Source organism: Cucumis sativus, chromosome 4 (genome assembly GCF_000004075.3).
Source record: "Cucumis sativus cultivar 9930 chromosome 4, Cucumber_9930_V3, whole genome shotgun sequence".
NCBI lineage: Eukaryota > Viridiplantae > Streptophyta > Magnoliopsida > Cucurbitales > Cucurbitaceae > Cucumis > Cucumis sativus.
The window spans coordinates 18,806,666-18,825,144 of NC_026658.2; the positions used below are offsets into that span (position 1 = coordinate 18,806,666).

General features: G+C 30.8%; 1 protein-coding gene and 1 long non-coding RNA gene across 2 annotated transcripts; both read left to right on the plus strand.

Moving 5' to 3' along the window:
- The first annotated feature begins 4,846 nt into the window (after window positions 1-4,846).
- On the plus strand, window positions 4,847-7,572 carry LOC116403472. The gene is made up of 4 exons (XR_004216232.1): window positions 4,847-5,402; window positions 5,482-5,623; window positions 6,205-6,313; window positions 7,310-7,572. It is a non-coding gene; the product is annotated as an uncharacterized LOC116403472 (long non-coding RNA).
- Window positions 7,573-13,525: 5,953 nt separating this feature from the next.
- Window positions 13,526-16,797, plus strand: LOC101216736. Its single transcript, XM_011655548.2, has 5 exons — window positions 13,526-13,671; window positions 13,765-13,915; window positions 14,573-15,191; window positions 15,414-15,645; window positions 16,559-16,797. Exons 2-5 carry the CDS (start codon window positions 13,798-13,800, stop codon window positions 16,607-16,609), a joined length of 1,020 nt encoding a protein of 339 aa, XP_011653850.1. The 5' UTR covers window positions 13,526-13,671; window positions 13,765-13,797; the 3' UTR covers window positions 16,610-16,797.
- Window positions 16,798-18,479: the final 1,682 nt, after the last annotated feature.

Genomic DNA, 18,479 nt, shown 5'->3' on the forward strand with positions numbered 1-18,479 from the left:
ATTTGGTTGGTAGGAAAGTCAAGAAAAGGATAAAAGAACGTTTGTGCAAGGCTGATACAACTTTTCAGAGCATTAGTGACATGTGAGATGTCTTGTCAACACCACTCTTTGCCTATAAATAGAGCTTCTTACTTCAGAACAAAGTGTGCACATATTGGTCAAAGAGCAAGTTCATACATCGTTCGTCTTCTCCCTTCCCTAAGTTTTAGGTGAGAGCTTAGAACAAAAGAGAGAGAGTTCATCCTCTTCATCTTCTCACTCACCAATAGGCAAAAATCAGAGCCAAAGAGTATGATAAATCATAGTTTGAGGCATAACACCTTCTCTTGTATTCCGTATCACAATTTTCTTATATTTTTTTGTAAGATGTATATCATGGCCGAAAGACCTAAAGTTATTTTTATGAAAGCAATACATTTCTTCTTCCATTCTCTCATTTATCTTTTATTTTTCATGTTCAATATGTTTGGTTAACTTGTGCACAATGAAATGTGTTTTCAGTACCTAGAGAATCATTGTGTTTGCACTATGAGTTTCTTTTAGTTAAACGCAGAGGTCAAAACATTATTTATTAGAGAGAAGAACAATGATATTGATTCTAATCACCTGACAAGTGAAGACACGCATTTAGCTAAGCAAGTGGCGAGAAGATTGTAGCAATACAATCTTGTTGCCAAGCTTATCCTTCGCATCCATTGCAAAAATGTCAATGTGTGTGAAAAAAGCACCGAGAACCACCCTAATCAAGGAGAAATGACTAATAATATATCCAAGATGATTAGATATAAATCATAGCTTAACTTTGTGTATTTAGATCCCCCGCAAGCGAGCAAGTATGGCAATGGCGACGAGAGGTAGCTTGCTCTAATTCCAAGTTAATATATGCTTTATATCACCTTGAATTATTAAAACACAATTCCATACTAAGAGATAATTAAACTATTCCCTTCTCACCATGCCTAGACATGAGTTCAATTTTTATTTTCATCATCTTGTCATGTTCACCCTACACCGCCAAGCACCTTAGTTTAGATAGTTAGGATAAAAGTACACTGTGCATAATTTTACTATATAGTTTATACCGCATAATTTAGTTGCACGATAAGAGATCTAGGAGCTTAAATTCTCTGTGTTTAACCCTGGACATTCCAGAAACCCTCTCTTCGCTTACATTTGATAATAGAGTGGAAAACTTGCACGACATGCATATCCTTAGAAAGTTAGCAATGCATGAATAGAAATGTAGCTTTTAATGCACAACCCTATTCAGTCACCTAATAGTCTCTCGCTTAGAGCTCACCATGATAGATCCATGATAGAAACTTAGGCATAGAATATTTCAAGCACCATTTCTCAACCAATGCCCATTCTGGTTGTAGTGGCAACATTTACCTTTCGCAACTTTCTTTCCCTTGCTACACTTGGGAGTCTTCCCCTTTCCCTTCTCCTTCATTTCTGAAGGTCCAACTATAGTTTTAATGGATGATAATACTCTCATAAACTCTTTCTCTATGGTAGCTGTTGGGATTTATGTCCTAAAACTCGTAGATTGTAAATATAACCAATTGACTGTTATTAATAAAGTGTTATTATTATATTAAATATTATTAATTATATTATTAGTTTTGTCTTAATAACCCAAATCCAATAAACTAACATCCTAACATGTTTGATGAGCCTTGAATAGTATGGATGCGACTCACTTTGTATTTGATAACACTATGGATACGACTCACTTTGTATTTGATACAAACGCAATGATCTAACGTGTTCATGTAGGTGTCATACGAGTGAGGGTATCCTATCTAATGAGTTTGCATAAGATTGGACCATGAAATACTAACCACTAGATGTACACTATTTAGGTTTCTATTTCATTAGAATGACCTATGTAACTTAGTCTTAATCCAAAGTGTATTATGAATTCTTGTTCGTGAGGGATTGTCCTTTGATTTGTACGGGTGAAATTGACTAGATTGTCGACTAAATATGCTTATCATTTTGGGGACAACATGAGTGGGGAGTTGAGAACATAATTACACAAAATGGAATTCACTCCTTCCCTACTTTACGGATAAGTAGATAAGTATTTCCTTAAATTGTGTCTTCAAGACTTGAATAAAGAGTCATATCCTTTCTATGGAATGAGAGGGGTTTCTGTTTATTAGTTGGACCATAAACAGGTTATTCATTAAATGAGTACTAGAACTTACAGACTATAGTAACCTAGGGATAGCTGGTGTAATGAACACTCGTGAAGGACTAACTTACTGTTATTAGTCTATATCCGTGGACACAAAAATATATCTACAATGAGAAGAGTTCAGTTGTCAGTCTTTAGTGGAGTGTACACACAGTTAATGAATATTGATTAATGTGGTTAATGAGTTTAGCCAATTAATCTCATATCGTTGTAGCTTTGATCTATAGTTTCATTGGGTCTCCTACCTAGCTCCTAAAGGATAATGAGATTTATTTATATTGGTTGTAAACTCAAATGTTCAAATTTACTTTGAGAAGTAGTATAATGTATGGTGATACATTATAATAAAATGTTTATATTTTAAGCAAACTTTATTTTATAAATTTAATTTTGGATATGAATCAAAATTAACTCATGAGGTATAAAATATTTTAATGAGTTCAAATATTAATTTAATGTGAATTGTATTCATATTAAAATTATCAGTTAGGAGATAAGTTTATATTTGAATATTATTCAAATTTAATTTAAGTTAAATATAAGATATTTGATTTAGCTATTAATTAATTGAAAAATTAATTAATAGTTTAGTTTTATTAAATTAAATTAATTTTAAAATATAAGATATTGGAGAGATATTAATTAAATATGATTTAAATGAAATATTAATTAAATGTGATTTAATTAATTATTCGTCGATTAATTAGTTGATTTGAAATTTATATTTTTGAAAATTTTTAATTAATAGAATCTAATGATTCTCTTCTACTCCAAGGAAATGAAGTTATAAATATGCATAAGAAAAACAGTTTTTCTAAGTCAAAATTAAGCTAATGTTTTTGCTCTCTGCAAAAATAGTTTCTCCCTAAAAACTTTTTTCCATCCCAGTTGGTCCTGACAAACCAATCTCATCCAAGAGAATAGAAAGGTTGTCGACTGGTGTTGTCTCAATTTAACTAGATTTAGAGGCGACAAACTAAGTTTTACTAAAGCATGTTCAAATAATTTACATTTTTATCTTTGAATTTCCACAAATACTCACTTTTTTCATGTAAAGACGAAGTGAATGTTACTTGCAAAGCCCTAGGGCCAGAATTTGGAATTCAGATTCGACATCTAGTAACTTCGACACTCCCACCTAGATATATCATTCTTGTTTGTCTGTAAATTTTTTTAAAGAGCAAAAGTTGTCCTTACAAGCATGCTTTGTTTTTTCTCAAGGTCCCACATACATTATAGAAAATTCCATATTGCTTCAAGCTAAATACGAGTTCTTATGATTGAGTCATCAAAAGGAATGTGTAATGTAGGTAGTAACTTTCAATTCTTTTAAACCTTTGTGTAACTATTCAGTTGTGATATCGATTGATTCGTACTATTTGTAAACTCGAGATGTGATAAGAATGAAGGGAGTTGTTAAGGCTTTTACTTTTTAGATACAATAGTTAATTACGTGGAGGTTATAAAAAGAAGTTTAAAGGAAGAAAGAGAAGAGCATATGATTAAATGTATAGTAGTAGTAGTCTATAGAGCATAATTTAAATCATAATTTAAATTCAAAGGTCTCCGACTGGTGGTGTCCCAATTTGGAAGTTTTATTGCAAGAAACAGAGGTGAGAGTGCTTTTCATTCTTATACTTGAAGCTTGGATAATCTCACTTCTTGCTTTTCTGCTTGTGGTGATAAACTTCAAGAGGGAGTCTCATCCTGTACATGTCTGAAGAAACTTCAACCCAAGTAACTAGGAAAAATTAGTTTGTGGGAATTACTTGTGAGAACAGGATTATCTATTTCATTTTCACATTTGGCTTTGTATGATTCAATTACATCAAAGTGATATGTAATTGGAAGATTGAATTGAAGACATTTGGATCCAAAGATACGTAATGGAGTTTGTATTTTGTAATCTGTGCATAGTCAGACTTGGTTAGGTAATAGGTGGACTTTTAGAATGCTACTCTTTTTTATTCTTAAACCCTAAGGCCTTATTGTTATATACTTTAAATGCACTAATTTTATTAGTTAGTTGATAAATGTTGGTGAAAATGATTTTTTTTCATCATCCTTTTTAAGAGTAGAGGCATCATGGTTGGTGTGGTTTTACTTCTAACATTCAATTAATTGGCATTTTGCACGTATAAATGAACACCATCATTTCTATTCATGAAAAATGCTCATCAATTAATGTGGGTTGAAAAAGAACATCAGGAGTAGTTGTATATTGGTTTGATGTGCCCTTGTTTATAATGTGTAGTTGCTAACCTATCTAGTGCTTTATGCACACATACATACACACGTATACTCTCTGTATTTTTCTCTTTTTGTCTCCATGAACAATGAGAAACCAATACAAACAGATGAATTCTTTGTTTGGTTCTCTTTCTCTATCTCAATGTTGGGAAAAACTAAATATTTGAGGCATTTGATTTCAGGAATTGTTACAAAGGTTTGATCAAAAGGTTGTTGTAGTTGTTGTGGCAAGATTAACCTTTTTTTAAAATTTTATATTTTTTTAATTTAGTTGAACCTTCATGAAACAATCTTTTTTTCTCCTTTTGGAGAGCCACACCAACCTACTTAAATGCTTATATCACAATATAACTTATATTTATTCGTTTAGGTCACCATCAGTTTGTCTTCAAACATTTTAAATTGCATCTTTTTTGGCTTGGGAAACTGAAAAAATAATTTGGGAGACGGCTCGAAGGTTTAGGGAAAGAAGAGAAAGGTTGAGTTTTTAATTGATATTCCATTTTTCAATAATGGTTTATTCATTCTTTTTCCTATTGTGCTTTTTTCATAATTTTACATCATCATGATTCCCTGATGTGTAGTTATTCCTAACGTTGTTGACACTACTATTCTTATTCATGAATTTCAAGTCATCCTAAACATTTATTTTGTTGTTTCTTTCAAATATGATATGTTCTTATTTGATATTTACTCTCATTAACATAGTTGGTTCAAATATGGTATATGCTCAATATATGAGGTTCTTTCTAATTTAGTTAAAATTTTGAAAGTAGTCTGTCTTTATATTGGAAAAGTTTTGTAGGGAAGGCACATGTATTCTTCTTTCTTTTTTACCATTGTTTTATCTTTTGAGTCCATTTGTTATGTTGAAGGGGAGAACTATGTTGAAGGGGAGGAAGTGTCCAATCGTGCAACTGTTGAAAGCAAACAGAAAGAAGTGCTCAAGGTTTGCAACTTGGATGTGGATATTTCTGAGTAACTTTTACTTCTTGTTGTTTGCGAACCTTTTCTATTGTCACACTCAGGTAATTGTCACCGAGGTTTTGGATGGTGACAAGTTTTATGTTCAGACAATTCCGGACCAAACAGCCACTTCTCTACAGCAGCAACTAGAGACTTTGAATCTTCAAGAAGTCCCTTTAATCTGTGGTTTTAGTCCTAAAAAAGGTGATATCGTCCTAGCTCAATTTAGTTCAGACAACTAGTAAGGGTAATTATGAGTACCCTTTTTTATTACGTCTTCTTTGATTGGAGCTCACTTAATCTATTTATGAAATTTTGCTACTGCAAAATGTTGTCTTTCTTTGTCTTGACTATTAGAAATTTTTCTTCTTTCCACTACTTTTTTGAAGTTCTAACAATCATTTTCTAATATTTTAAGTTGGAGTTTTGTTTAAGTTATCACTTGAATTCGAGCTTTTGTTTAAGTTATCATTGATAATAAATCATGAACATGTCTCATTATTATTTATGAGCATCAGTGTTACTTTTTGACTAAATCTCTGTATAATATGAAAATTATGGTTCCAAATTGGCTACTAGTTTGTTAAACTAGAACAAATATTTTATAGCTCTTGATTTGGTCATTGGAAGCCTGCAAGAATTATTGGAAGCATAATTTATTGTTTTCTTTTGGCAAGTATAATCTTTATCTAAGATGAAGAGTAATCCAATTTAAATGCTAGTTTTGGAAAAGTTTGGTAGTTCTTGACTTAGCTAGCTTACTGTTTAACTTCTCTCATATTTAGGTAGGCTATGCTACTATGGCTATTGGAGCGCCTTGGATTTTTCATTCTATAAAGCAATTGGTTGAACCATTACTCTTTAGTTGTCATGTCGTTCCATTGATGCTTACAGGTATTCTATTAAACTCCAGAGCTATGGTTATTAAGTTAAATAGAAATCAATTTTTCTTCTGGCCAGTAAGGTACTGGATAATTTTATTATCTGCTACATGCGTAGTCAGTCTACTTTTCATTATTGCATGGTTAGAACTTTTAATTTAGTTCATTCTTAGGATTTCAATCTCTTGAACTCAATCATTTAAGCACAACTTTACTCATCTTGACACATCAAAAGGCTTAGTTGAATAATTCTACCAAAGAGGTATGATTAGGAAATTATCTTTGCACTTGCTTAGAAATTAAACCACTCTCTGTTATCTCAGCAATATCTAGTATACCAAGTCAACAAAATTCATTTACAGGTACTTTATATTTAGTTAAACAAAGTTTTTAAATAGTTTTTATATGGAAGACCTTTTATTGGTTCCTCTTTCCATTTCAAGTTTGAAGAGATTGAATATGTTAGAAACTTAGATATCGAACTTGTAATATGAATTAAATGTATTGGTTGTTATATGGTGATGAAATAAAATGTTTTTATGAGCCATGACTCGTTGCTTTCTTTTGTTTGTACGTCTGCAATCTTCTTAGATTAGGTCTTTCCATCGCAATGGATTTTCTTGCAAGAAATGAGATTTACTTTGACAAGATTTGTTCTATAGCTTTTACAACTATCTCGTTTATTTTTAATGATTTTTCTTGAATGAATTATGTATTTAGATCAATCAGTTTCTTTTCAGTCTGGTGGTTGCATTTCATATTCATTAGTTTTTTATGCAATTAAATGAATTGTCTCTCTTTTTTATTTGTAAGGTTATTATAGCTTTAGCCAAAAGTTAAAAGCATACTGTTCGTCTATCTTTTCGTAGTTATTGCATACGGTATGTTAGATAGTTTTTTGTTGACCCAATCTTTATAGATCTTCACATTTAAGTCCTCATTGCTATATGCCAGTTGGAGTTAGAAGTTAAAGTTCTTAGTTTTAATGCTAATCTTATTTCGTTTGTAGATTTCAAGGAGTTGAGGATAACAATCGATGAGGCTTTGATCAGTTTGGAGTCATCTAAGAGTGTTGTGGTGCTTGGAGGAGGGTGATATCTCTTTTTCTTATTATTACATATACTTTCTGTTTTATGATTAAGAACAATGTTCATAACGGGTTTTGTAATATGAATGAGAACAATATGTTTCTATGTTGTAAGTATGTAATGACCAACTATATGTATATGTTTCAATGATATATATGCAATTTGTTAGTTATTTGATTGAAAATTTGGGTTGATTCAAGAAACGTAAATAGTTCAATTGATCATGTTGTATACCATTCTTGGACTTCAAAACAGGTGTAATATAATTATATGGATATTTCAAATTGTACAATTTTTCATTTAAAAGAAAAATAAAAGTCTTGGCATACAAAACGTGTCAAGAATAAACAAATTATTGACATTTATAAACTGTCAAGTATAATTTTACTTGACGTGTAAAAACTGTTAAACAAAAAACTCTCTTATTCTTGATATTGGATTACTTGATGTGTAAAAAGCGTAAAGTAATCTCGTATACTTAACGTTTTTTTATCAGTCAAGTATAATTGTATAACTTGTCGCTTAAACAGCAAGTAAATTTTCCTTTTCTTTCTTTACATTAGATTAGTTTGACGCATTAACAAGGATAAAGTAAACAAATACTTGACAGCTAAAAAGAGTGAAGTGTTGCCAGTTTTGGCTCATGGTGCATCCTCATGTATTAGTAATTGTAATGTGTGAAGTGGAAGATTGTGTCTCACTCTAATTTTGGCTATCCGTTAGTAGTTATCTTCTGGTCTAATTCGAAATATTCGGTGATAAACAAAGAGTTAGAAAATCATAGCGAAGTTTTGTCCCTTAGTAAATTCTTTTTGATCTTTGAATAGCGAGTCGGTGATTCCTTTCCCCTGCTGGCCATGAATTTCGATTCAAAATTCCAGCTGAAATACATGAAAAGAGCATAACCCTCGTTCTTCTATCCGTGAAAATAGTTAGTTCATTTTTTATTTTTTATTTTTTGTTATTATTAATCTTCTGATGTTCAAATGTTATTGTAAGATTATGTTGGTGGTAAATTTGCAATAAGATGCCAGATGTTATTAGATTCTGTCCTATCCCGATTCTTTTTGTGGGATTATTTATAATATGCCTAATGTGTTCTTGCATTTTTTTTTTTTAACTCTCTTCGAAAGTGCTGGTTTTCATCTAAAAATGAAAAAAAGAAAGAAAGGAAAACAGTATATAAAAAACATCACTCAAGTGTTGAAGTTCTTTTGTCTTCTGTCTTATATTCTTACATTTTCATCTCCATCCCTACCCATCTTCTCCAAAGTTTCCACTAAAGTTTCCTTATGTTTTGGTTTCATTTTTATCTTCCATCTCTCTCTCTCTCTCTCTCTCTCTCTTGACTTTTTTATTTTTCTTTTCATTTTTTTGGATGTTAGCCTTCCTTCCTACTGTTATGTGTTACCCTTGAGCCTCAAATTGACATTCCAAGAAATGAGATATTAAATTTTGCACCTAAGAAAAGTTACCTATGACCACAAACATTTACAACCCTGACCACAGAAAACAAAGGGAAAGTGGATTTGTAGTACTTTCCTTCAAACATTTCGTAGATGTATGAAAAGAAGAAAAAATATGTGGAGGTGTCCATCAAACATTTTACTTCGCCTCGCTTCCACACAATTTGAAGAGAAACATGGCAATCTTTGATGTCCTTCAGTTTTCTTTCATGAACCCAATCCATGTGTTATCCTGCGTATCTTCAAAAAATAATTGAAAACTAGCATATATAATTGCAAATCTCAGGTAACTACGTACTTGGAGCCAGATTTTCTCATAACATGGCCACCATTTCTCACGTAACTATGTACTTCCAATTGATGCCAGAAAACCTTAGCCAAACCACCCACTACGTAATTGCTTTGTTCATAACTGCAATTTTATCATTATTTTGTTCACAGAGAGGTTTTATCATCTTTGGAAAGGATGAGAGTCAGTATACTACTTGGGTCATGTGCACTTGATATCTCATTCTATTACCAGAGAAATAAAAATCATTTCCCATGGGACGTAGATGACTACCCTAAATTTGTCGTACCTATTAATGCTACTCAATTTCTTCGTTAGCTTTACCTTGACTTAACAGACTAAAATATAATGCAGAAACTTAAAGTATGCCAAGGAAGATACAGAATTCCATTGTCACTCTTATAACTTATCTTAATCTTAAGCAAGATCCTTGACTTACCATGGTTGCATATAACGTTTGTTAAACAAACGTTATATGCAACCATGGTAAGTCAAGGATCTTGGAGACTACTTGAAAGTACTTTGATGCACCTTGGATGGCACAACATTGGTTGTATTTGTGTGGTTCTACTTAGCCTAATTTCAATTGAATTTCGATACTGTAACAGTAATTATTTGTTTATTGTTTGGAGAGATACAAATGCATTGATGGACTATGACCAGCTTTCTTTCTTAACTCTCAAAACAACCGAGTAAACAAAATATCTAATTACTAGCGCATACCTTATGCTTGTTGGAGTAGGATAATGAATATCGATGAACGACCCATTATCTTATTTTAGAGTAATGGAATTCTGAAGGCAATGCTTTTTCCTTGTTTGGTATGTACAACCATTTCCAACCAACCTCTCATTTATATATATTTATGAGTTTCTTGATAATAAAGAAGAGGTCAGACTTCTAGATAAAGAATTAGTTGAGATATTTGAAGTTTTTAAGAAAAAATTCATGTTTTCGATCACCAATTTGATCGTACAATCGTATTCTAAAGTTAGAGAGTATTAGAGAAGACTCTTGTGGTTGTCTATGACTTAGAATCAACCAAAACAATCCAAAACTAAAGAAGAATTTTGAATTCAAAGGTTAGTGCTTTTTGTTTTTATGTTTTTCTATTTTTCAATTTCACGTGTTAAGTTAGATGAAATTAGAATGTTGTTTTGATATTGTGTTTGGTACCATGCTTAATTTTTCCATCATACTAATAATAAGATATGGGTTTTATGCCTATAAGTGATGTTGCATGCAAAATAGTGTGGCCTCATATAACAAACAATCTAACAATCAACCAATAGCTAAAACAAGTAACTAAGGATTTATTTACCAACTTTCCTTACCCTACATGTTCTTCATTGATATGCTAAACTTGGTAATCTTATTCCACCTGACGCATTTCATGCTCAAAATTTAATATTGTAAGCTCTTGCTGTTGTATGAATTAATACAATATTACTAATTTTCTTATATTGAAACTTTAGATTTCTTAACAAATGAACCGTGCACATGAAATGAAACACATTAGGAAATATTAACTCTACAAGTTTACAAATGGTTATGTGTCTCCTTTGACCAATTACTCTCTTCAGTTGAGTGTAAAGCCAAATTCATAAAGAATTGTTCTCAAAATCAACTAGGAAAATTTGGTTATTAGTAAAATGAAAATTATATTCCAAATTCGAATAGAGATTCCAATCAAAATTTGTCCAATTTTCAAAGATGGGGCATTATTTAAAGTATTGTCTCAAATCAAAATAAAGGCAAACTCCAAAAAAATTTCAAATCAAAGTTGGGGGTGAAATTCTACATCAAATTCGCATAAAAGAATTGAGTATATTACAAGGCAAAAAAAAAAAAAAAAGAGAAAAAAAGTTAGAATTCCATATACTACACAGATTTTATTTTGCAATTAACATGGACCATACAATCTACTTTGGTTGAAGTTAAAGTATATTCTCAAACAAATGAATAAATTCATCGTTTGTTTCCTTGGTGTCAAATGTGTGAGGCAAACAACATTTCAAATAAAAAAATTTAGAAAAATTTGACCTAAATTCTAATTTTTTTTGGATAATTGCAAATTTGACAATTAATTTTAAAATAATTAAGTATATAGCAACATTTTTAAAAAATTGCAAATATAGTAAAATTTGTCAAATTCTATCAATGATAGAGTCTATCACTAATAGACCATGTTATAAAAATTGGTCTATCACCGATAGATCATATGAATCTATCAGTGATACAAGTTTATCAGCGATAGTTTTGCTATATTTGCAATTTTTTAAAAGTGTTGTTATATCCTTAATTATTATTCCTCAAATGATCATCTATTACAATTACCCAATTATAAATGAATTAAGTTGAGTAATTAAAGTGGCTTGAATCTAACCCAATTTCAGCCCACTGGTGAAATTTTTTGTCAAAGATGACATTCGACTCGATTCCATCATACAATTGGGCCTAAACCCACCTTAAAACCCATGAAAATTCTCCATAAATAGAGGTATTACCCTTTCATTCGAGGAGGGAAGAAGCAAATGGAAGAATTCATGATGAAGATTTGAAGATTCCACTTCTAAAGCTCTAAAACATTAAGCATTAATCATCACACACATGATATATGCTTAAACAGCAGACACATAATATTTCATATGTGTTATAGTATATATTAAATATCATTAAGCATTAAGCACAATACATAATATATTATTAAACACCAGACACATAATGTAGAGACATTTTTTAAAATAGCAAAATAAATTAAAATATTTACAACATGTAGCAAAATTTTGAATTCTATCAATAATAGAAACTGATAGACTTTCTATCAATGCCAGTGATATAAGCATATCGGTGTCTATCAATGTCTATTATTAATAAAATCTTAAAAAATTTATATATATTGTAAATATTTTGTCAAATTTGTTATTTTTGATCATTCCCTCATAATATATTACATATTATACATTGTATAGAAAATATCATTAGCAATACATTTTACTAATTGTATTGATATAAATTTGTACTTTCACACAAAGTAAAACTTGTTACAAAATTAAAATATGTACACATACATTGTTATATAGTATTATGTTAAATATACAAAGGTATATAAAATCGAAAACAATTTTAGTCACATTAAGATTTTACAAATTAACTTTTAATATATGAAAATTAATTCAAATTAGATGAAATATAATAAATATATATCATAAATTATTAAATTGCATTAAATATATGCAAAACAAAGAAATGACATAGTATATATATTTGACTGATTGTAAATATGGTTATATATTATAAATTATGTGGCATATATACTCTATTCCCTGTAAATTTTCTTTATTGAAATATTTACCGACATATTATATTTCACAACTTCATACACATAATTAATACTATGAAACAAATATGTACTCACTGAAAAATTTTGAAGGAGATGAACTGAATAAGAAAGAATGAACGAAGAGAGGGATCAGACGAATGAAGAATTTTTTAACAAAGCCACCAAAAGAAAAATAATTAAGGAATAATTTTGATTCTAATATTACAATAACATAATTAATAACATACCATATTTACATAAGATATCTAATAAATACAAATCTTATTTATATGTTATAGTTCACTTTTTTTATTTTTTTAAATATATTATTAATAATAAAAATAGGTAATTTGGTCTTTTGGTCTCAACACTTGTGTAAAATTGAGGCTTATTAAGACATTTATGAAAAAATTGACAATTAGATTCAACTTGTTATCATCTATCATATTTAGGGTATAGTACTTAAAACTTCAAAAATTTAACTAAATTAGTTCTATGCTACCTTAATTTTTAAATTATACAACTGACAAATTCAATCACCCAAGCTCAAATTGATGGGCTTGAAGTAAAATGTCGAAAATGCCTCTAGTTTTTCAAATAATTATAGTCATTTGATAACCATATAATTGTGATGTGATCATCATGTGTCATCTGATTACAACTAATTGTTTTTAGTTTTCAATTCTAGTTAGTGGTGTAAGATACTTTTCTTGGATTACCTTTTCATTTTTATAAGATTATTATTTTATTTAGTTTGCCTTTTGTGATAGTCATTTAATTACTTTTTTTGTCATAGTAATTTTTTATATTACTTATGTGATTATCGTCTGATTACTATGTTATACTAATTATAAATGATATTGGTTTGTCATCTTATTGTTATTTAATTTAATACCAAATGATATCTAACTGTAAATGAAATCAATTGGTACATCTAATGACCTTGCCTTTGTTTTTTTTATAAGTATTAAGAATTTGTTATATAATCGGTAATAGTATGAATTTGGTACTATCGCTATATTAGGATTGTGTGCAATAGATATTATTGAGAAAAAATTAAAATAATAAAAAAGGAATATTGAAGAAAGTCCCACAAATGGTCTCTTCAGTGTTTTTGAAGTCAAACAACAATCCATCAGTCTCCTCATCTTCCATACGCAACCCGACAACCGAACCTCTAAACAACTTGGCTCTCTGTTCTTGTGGGTAAGTTTCAATTTCGGATAACCATTCTTAAGTTTTCTATTCTTTTGCGGGGATAAGAACATTTCTCCACATTTCTCTCTCTGTTTCTTCAAGAACAAGAACAACTACAAGTAGTGAGATCGAACCATGGATTCCTCTTCACCTTCTTCCATTGATGCCCTTCCAGATGGGCTCAAAGATAAAGTGTCAACGGTTGACCCCTTTTTGATCGAAGCCCTTCACAACCCTCGACACCGTCTAACCAGTCAGTATTTTCTTTTATTCTAATTTTGGGTTTTGTTCAGCTTCAAGTTTAACAATCTTGTTTCCTCTTATTCATTTCCCTCTTTCTTGTTGGATGACATCTTTTAGGGTTTTTATTTTTATGAACTTCCAACTGTGGTTGGTAATTGTGAATCTGTTATTGTATTTGTTTAATTCTCAACAAAGGGGTTGTAGCTTTTGTCTCAACTTTGATGCCACTTACATAGGTTTTGTCTTAGCTTTAATGGGCATTTGCTAGTTTTAGTTCAGATTAAGTAAGTTTTTGCCTCCATGGAACTAGAAGAGAACCCTGTTCGCTAACTATTTGGTTTTTAATTCTCAATTTTTGAAAATTAAGTCTATAAATACTCATCCAACCTTTCTTATTCTTTACCAATGGTTTAAAAACCATACCAGAATTTGAAAACTTGTTTTTGTTTTTCGAGTTCAACTCTTTTCAAATTTTGGCATGGTTTTTAAACCACCAGTAAAACAGTAACCTAAGAGTTCAACTCTTTTAAGAAATTGAAAGGATATAAGTTAATTTTCAAAATTAAAAAACACCACATGGTTATCAAGCGAGGTCTAAGTTTCTTTTTGTTGATATTATTCCCTTTTTTCAATATACTCTGCTCATTGTAGTTTATTTTTACCATAGTTCTGCGGATGGAACTTGATATTCAAAGGTTCTTGCAAAACCAAGATCAGCAGTTGTTTGAGTTCCAACACTTCCCTACTTCGTACCTTCGACTCGCAGCTCATCGTGTTGCTCAACACTATGGTCTGCAGACAATGGTTCAGGATAATGGTATAGATGGACAAGGGAGAATTTTGGTGAAGAAAACTGTCGAAGCTAGATTTCCAACCATTTGCTTATCCCAAATACCTGCAAAACAATTGGCTGATGATAAACCTGGGCACGTTAAAATTGCTATTAGGCCGAGGCCAAATAAGTTGTCTGATGAAGCAGGTAATTGTATGGCTAAGCAAAGTCATGCTAGGACTGTGGAGCAGAGGAAGGAAGAGTACGATAAGGCACGTGCTCGAATATTCAGCAGCCAAGGTAGTATTGGTCCAGTGGAGGTATTGCCCCATACTGTCATCGAGGGGCTTGGTATACCTCCAAACAGAGATAGGGTGGAAGATTGTCGAGTGAACGATGTTGAGAAGTATACAAGTGTTACAGATGCTGGGAATGGGGCTTCTTCTCGGGTTGCCATTTTAAGAGATAGGGAAAAGGATCTTAGTGACCCAGATTATGATCGGAGTTATGAAAGGTAATGGCTCCTTTGAAACAGACTACACCTATGCTGCTAGCTGATAGTGCCATTATTACATATGCTGTTATTGGTTTCTCCCTATATGATGAGACCATTTTAGCTGATAGTTTTTCAAAACCTCAATTCTTATCAAACTTATTATATTCATTATGCTATGTATTATCTGAATGGTTGGGTATCTAAATGCATATTAATCAACAACTTGTTCTTCATTTGTAGGTATGTTAAGAGCCTTCCAATTAATCTGACTCCGAGCTTGAATTTTGCTCCTTTCACCGTGCAAAACATCACACCTTCATTTACCGGTTACCATGTACCAAGGAACGAGGTTTCACTGGGCTATGTTTCTCCTTCACCAATCAAGACTGTAGGATTGAATCAGGTGTCTAGACCCTCGGCCAATGTGCCGTGGCCATGTGCAGGGATGCCATACCCACATACTGCTTTTCAGGTACATTTAAGATCTTTACAGTACACAGCCTCTGTTCTATCACTTGAATTGATTATTTGGTAAATCTAAAAAGTTACATCACACAACTTGGGTTCATACTAGTGTTTACAAAATTCACTTGGATCGATCTTGGTTAATCTAGAAACAATATGGAGTAGCTACGAAAGTAATTTGGCAATGCTACATAAAACTGCTTTTGCTAATTTTATCCGAAGATCTCCCCCTTCTTCGAATTTGACCATAAAATAGTTGGATGATGTTCTCCCTTTGCTATTGTACCCCAAAGGTTAGGACACTTGGAACTTACACTTGGAACTTGCTCCTTCTCATCAATCTTATTATAACAGTGATGGAGTAATAGATGATAGGTTTTTCTCTCAACTCACGACATAAAATGCACCTATTTGATCAAAAAGATGAATTCGGTACACTGATGAATTCATTGCTCCAAAAATCATTTTAAAAAATAACCCTTCTAAACACACAATACCTGTCTGAAAGTCTATCTTCCAACTGTCTTATCTTTCACAGTTGATTCAATAGTGTTACTGCCTTCTACTCGCTTGCTTGCTTTATTTCTTTAGTGGAGATACATAAACTGTTTTATTCCTTCTAATCTCTTCTAACTAAATTGTCTAAACGGAAGCTACGATCATTTCCGTCCAAACTTTTATTCTAAAAACCCGTATTAGAAACTTTCTAAACTTAACTCACAACTTCATTTCATCATTTACGGTTGATTCAGTAAGATCGTCACGTCCTACCCTCTCCTTGTTCGACCACTAGGACGTTTTAAAGAAAACTAGAATCATTGTCTATTCCAAACCTTGTTTGTACAAACGTCATTTGATTCTTACTTTTTCTTCAATTTTTGCAATTACTTTGTGTTGACTTATTTTTGGTGTTATTGCAGGCTCCATTGTATCAACAATCTTTGAGTTTTGATTATTTGCAATACAATTGAATACAGCAGTTAGGAAATAGTGTTAATTAAAAACTGATTTACTCAGCTAATTATATACTCATTTTGTTGGTTCCAAAACCTCCCGTTAGAATCAATTGTTTTAAATTAAACTCTTTTATTTATACTTACTGTCCTTTCTAATATTCATTATTGAGTGTCTTTCTGGGCACAGTGTTCAGGATTCTAAATTTCAGATTTTGGTTTTTTAAATGGACCAATAAAAGATATTTTTTTTTTTCTTTCGAGAACATTCCATTTTTATTTTGAATTCATTTTAAATTATATGGCTTTGTTGTTTAATAAAAATAAAATAATTCAACTGAAATCTAATATAGACAAACATCTCATGTTTTGACGTTTCTTTGCAAAGGATATTATATGTTGTTGGATTGGTTTTCTTTTAATGTTAAATGTAATTTTAGTAATAAAATTCAATAGGTTGGATGTTACTAACTTGAAACTGAATTGTAGTTATATAACTATTGATAATCAACGTAGGTTATGGATATCTATATCATATATATATATATAAGTATATTTTATAATACTCTTCCTTAAATATTCATTTTATATAAAATAAATACCTTGTTAAGATCTTCCTAGTTTTTAAAAAAAATGTTAGAGAAGGAAGAAGAGTACATTATTTTGTATAATTTAATAATTTTTTCATTAAAAACTTAAGAAATCCAATGGAAAAATACAATAGGCAAAGAAAAAGAGTAATATTTTTACTCCATGAGTGCAATTTCTATTCTCCTAATCCATACATTACTTGAGTTCTTCCTGTTGTCGCATTTTAATGTAGGATATCAGTTTTTCACATGTTGATATATGTAATGTCTTTGTGATTAAGTTTGACAAGTTGTCTTTTGAAGAAATTTGTTGAATATCGTTGTCACCATTTCTTCACCGTGTATAGAAGAGTTTTGGTGAGATATGCTTTGTTCTATTGCATTTTATATATACTCATTTGATTTGTGTCATACAAGCGGTATTGTCTTCAAATAATATTGTTGGTGAATTTTTACTAAAAGATAAACTACATGTTTCTCAAATATGATGGGTCATTGATCTCAACCATACACATTTTCGATTAGCTACATGAATTGCAAGAATTTCTGCATAATTTAATGAGGTAGTGGTAATGTTGTGCTTGTTTGATTTGTTGGAATAAAACAAAGGAATTCTTACAAAAATAGCAAAAAAAAATCGACTCATGTCACTACATTTTTTAAATTGCAAAGGTAGAAAATTTAAAAGTCAATAATATTATGATTACCATCTGATAGTCGTATGATTATGGTCTGTTAGTAGCCTGATATCACTAATTTTGTTATATTGAGAATATGCAAAAAAAATAGATGTTTTTAGATGTTTTTTTCTAAATATTTTTGTCATTTGTGCCATTTTTCTAAAATAAACATAATATCAATCGTCCCTTAAAGACAACAAAGTATCTACTTAACTCCATTTCAATGTCTTTTTTGTTGGATAAGGACTGTATTGCTAATAAATTTACTGAAAATGTTATATCTCGTCTCGTCTTAGTAGCGAGATATATTAGTGCATCTATTGCACTACAGTATGGTACTTCAGGACCAAGTAATTATTCATTATCTTCTTGAAATTGAAATATATCATTTTTCACATCTAGTGATCAAACTACCATTGAAATGTTCAATAGGCATGTTTTATCCATGAAGAATCTTTTTTAAAAAAAATTTATATATGTCGATTGATGAATAAAATTTTCATCAACTAAATACTCGATTTGCAAGCCAAGGAAAATTTTCATTTTGTCTAGGTCTTTCATCTCAAATTCTTTTTCAAGATATTCTATTGTCTTTGAAAGCTATTTCAGGGTTCCAAT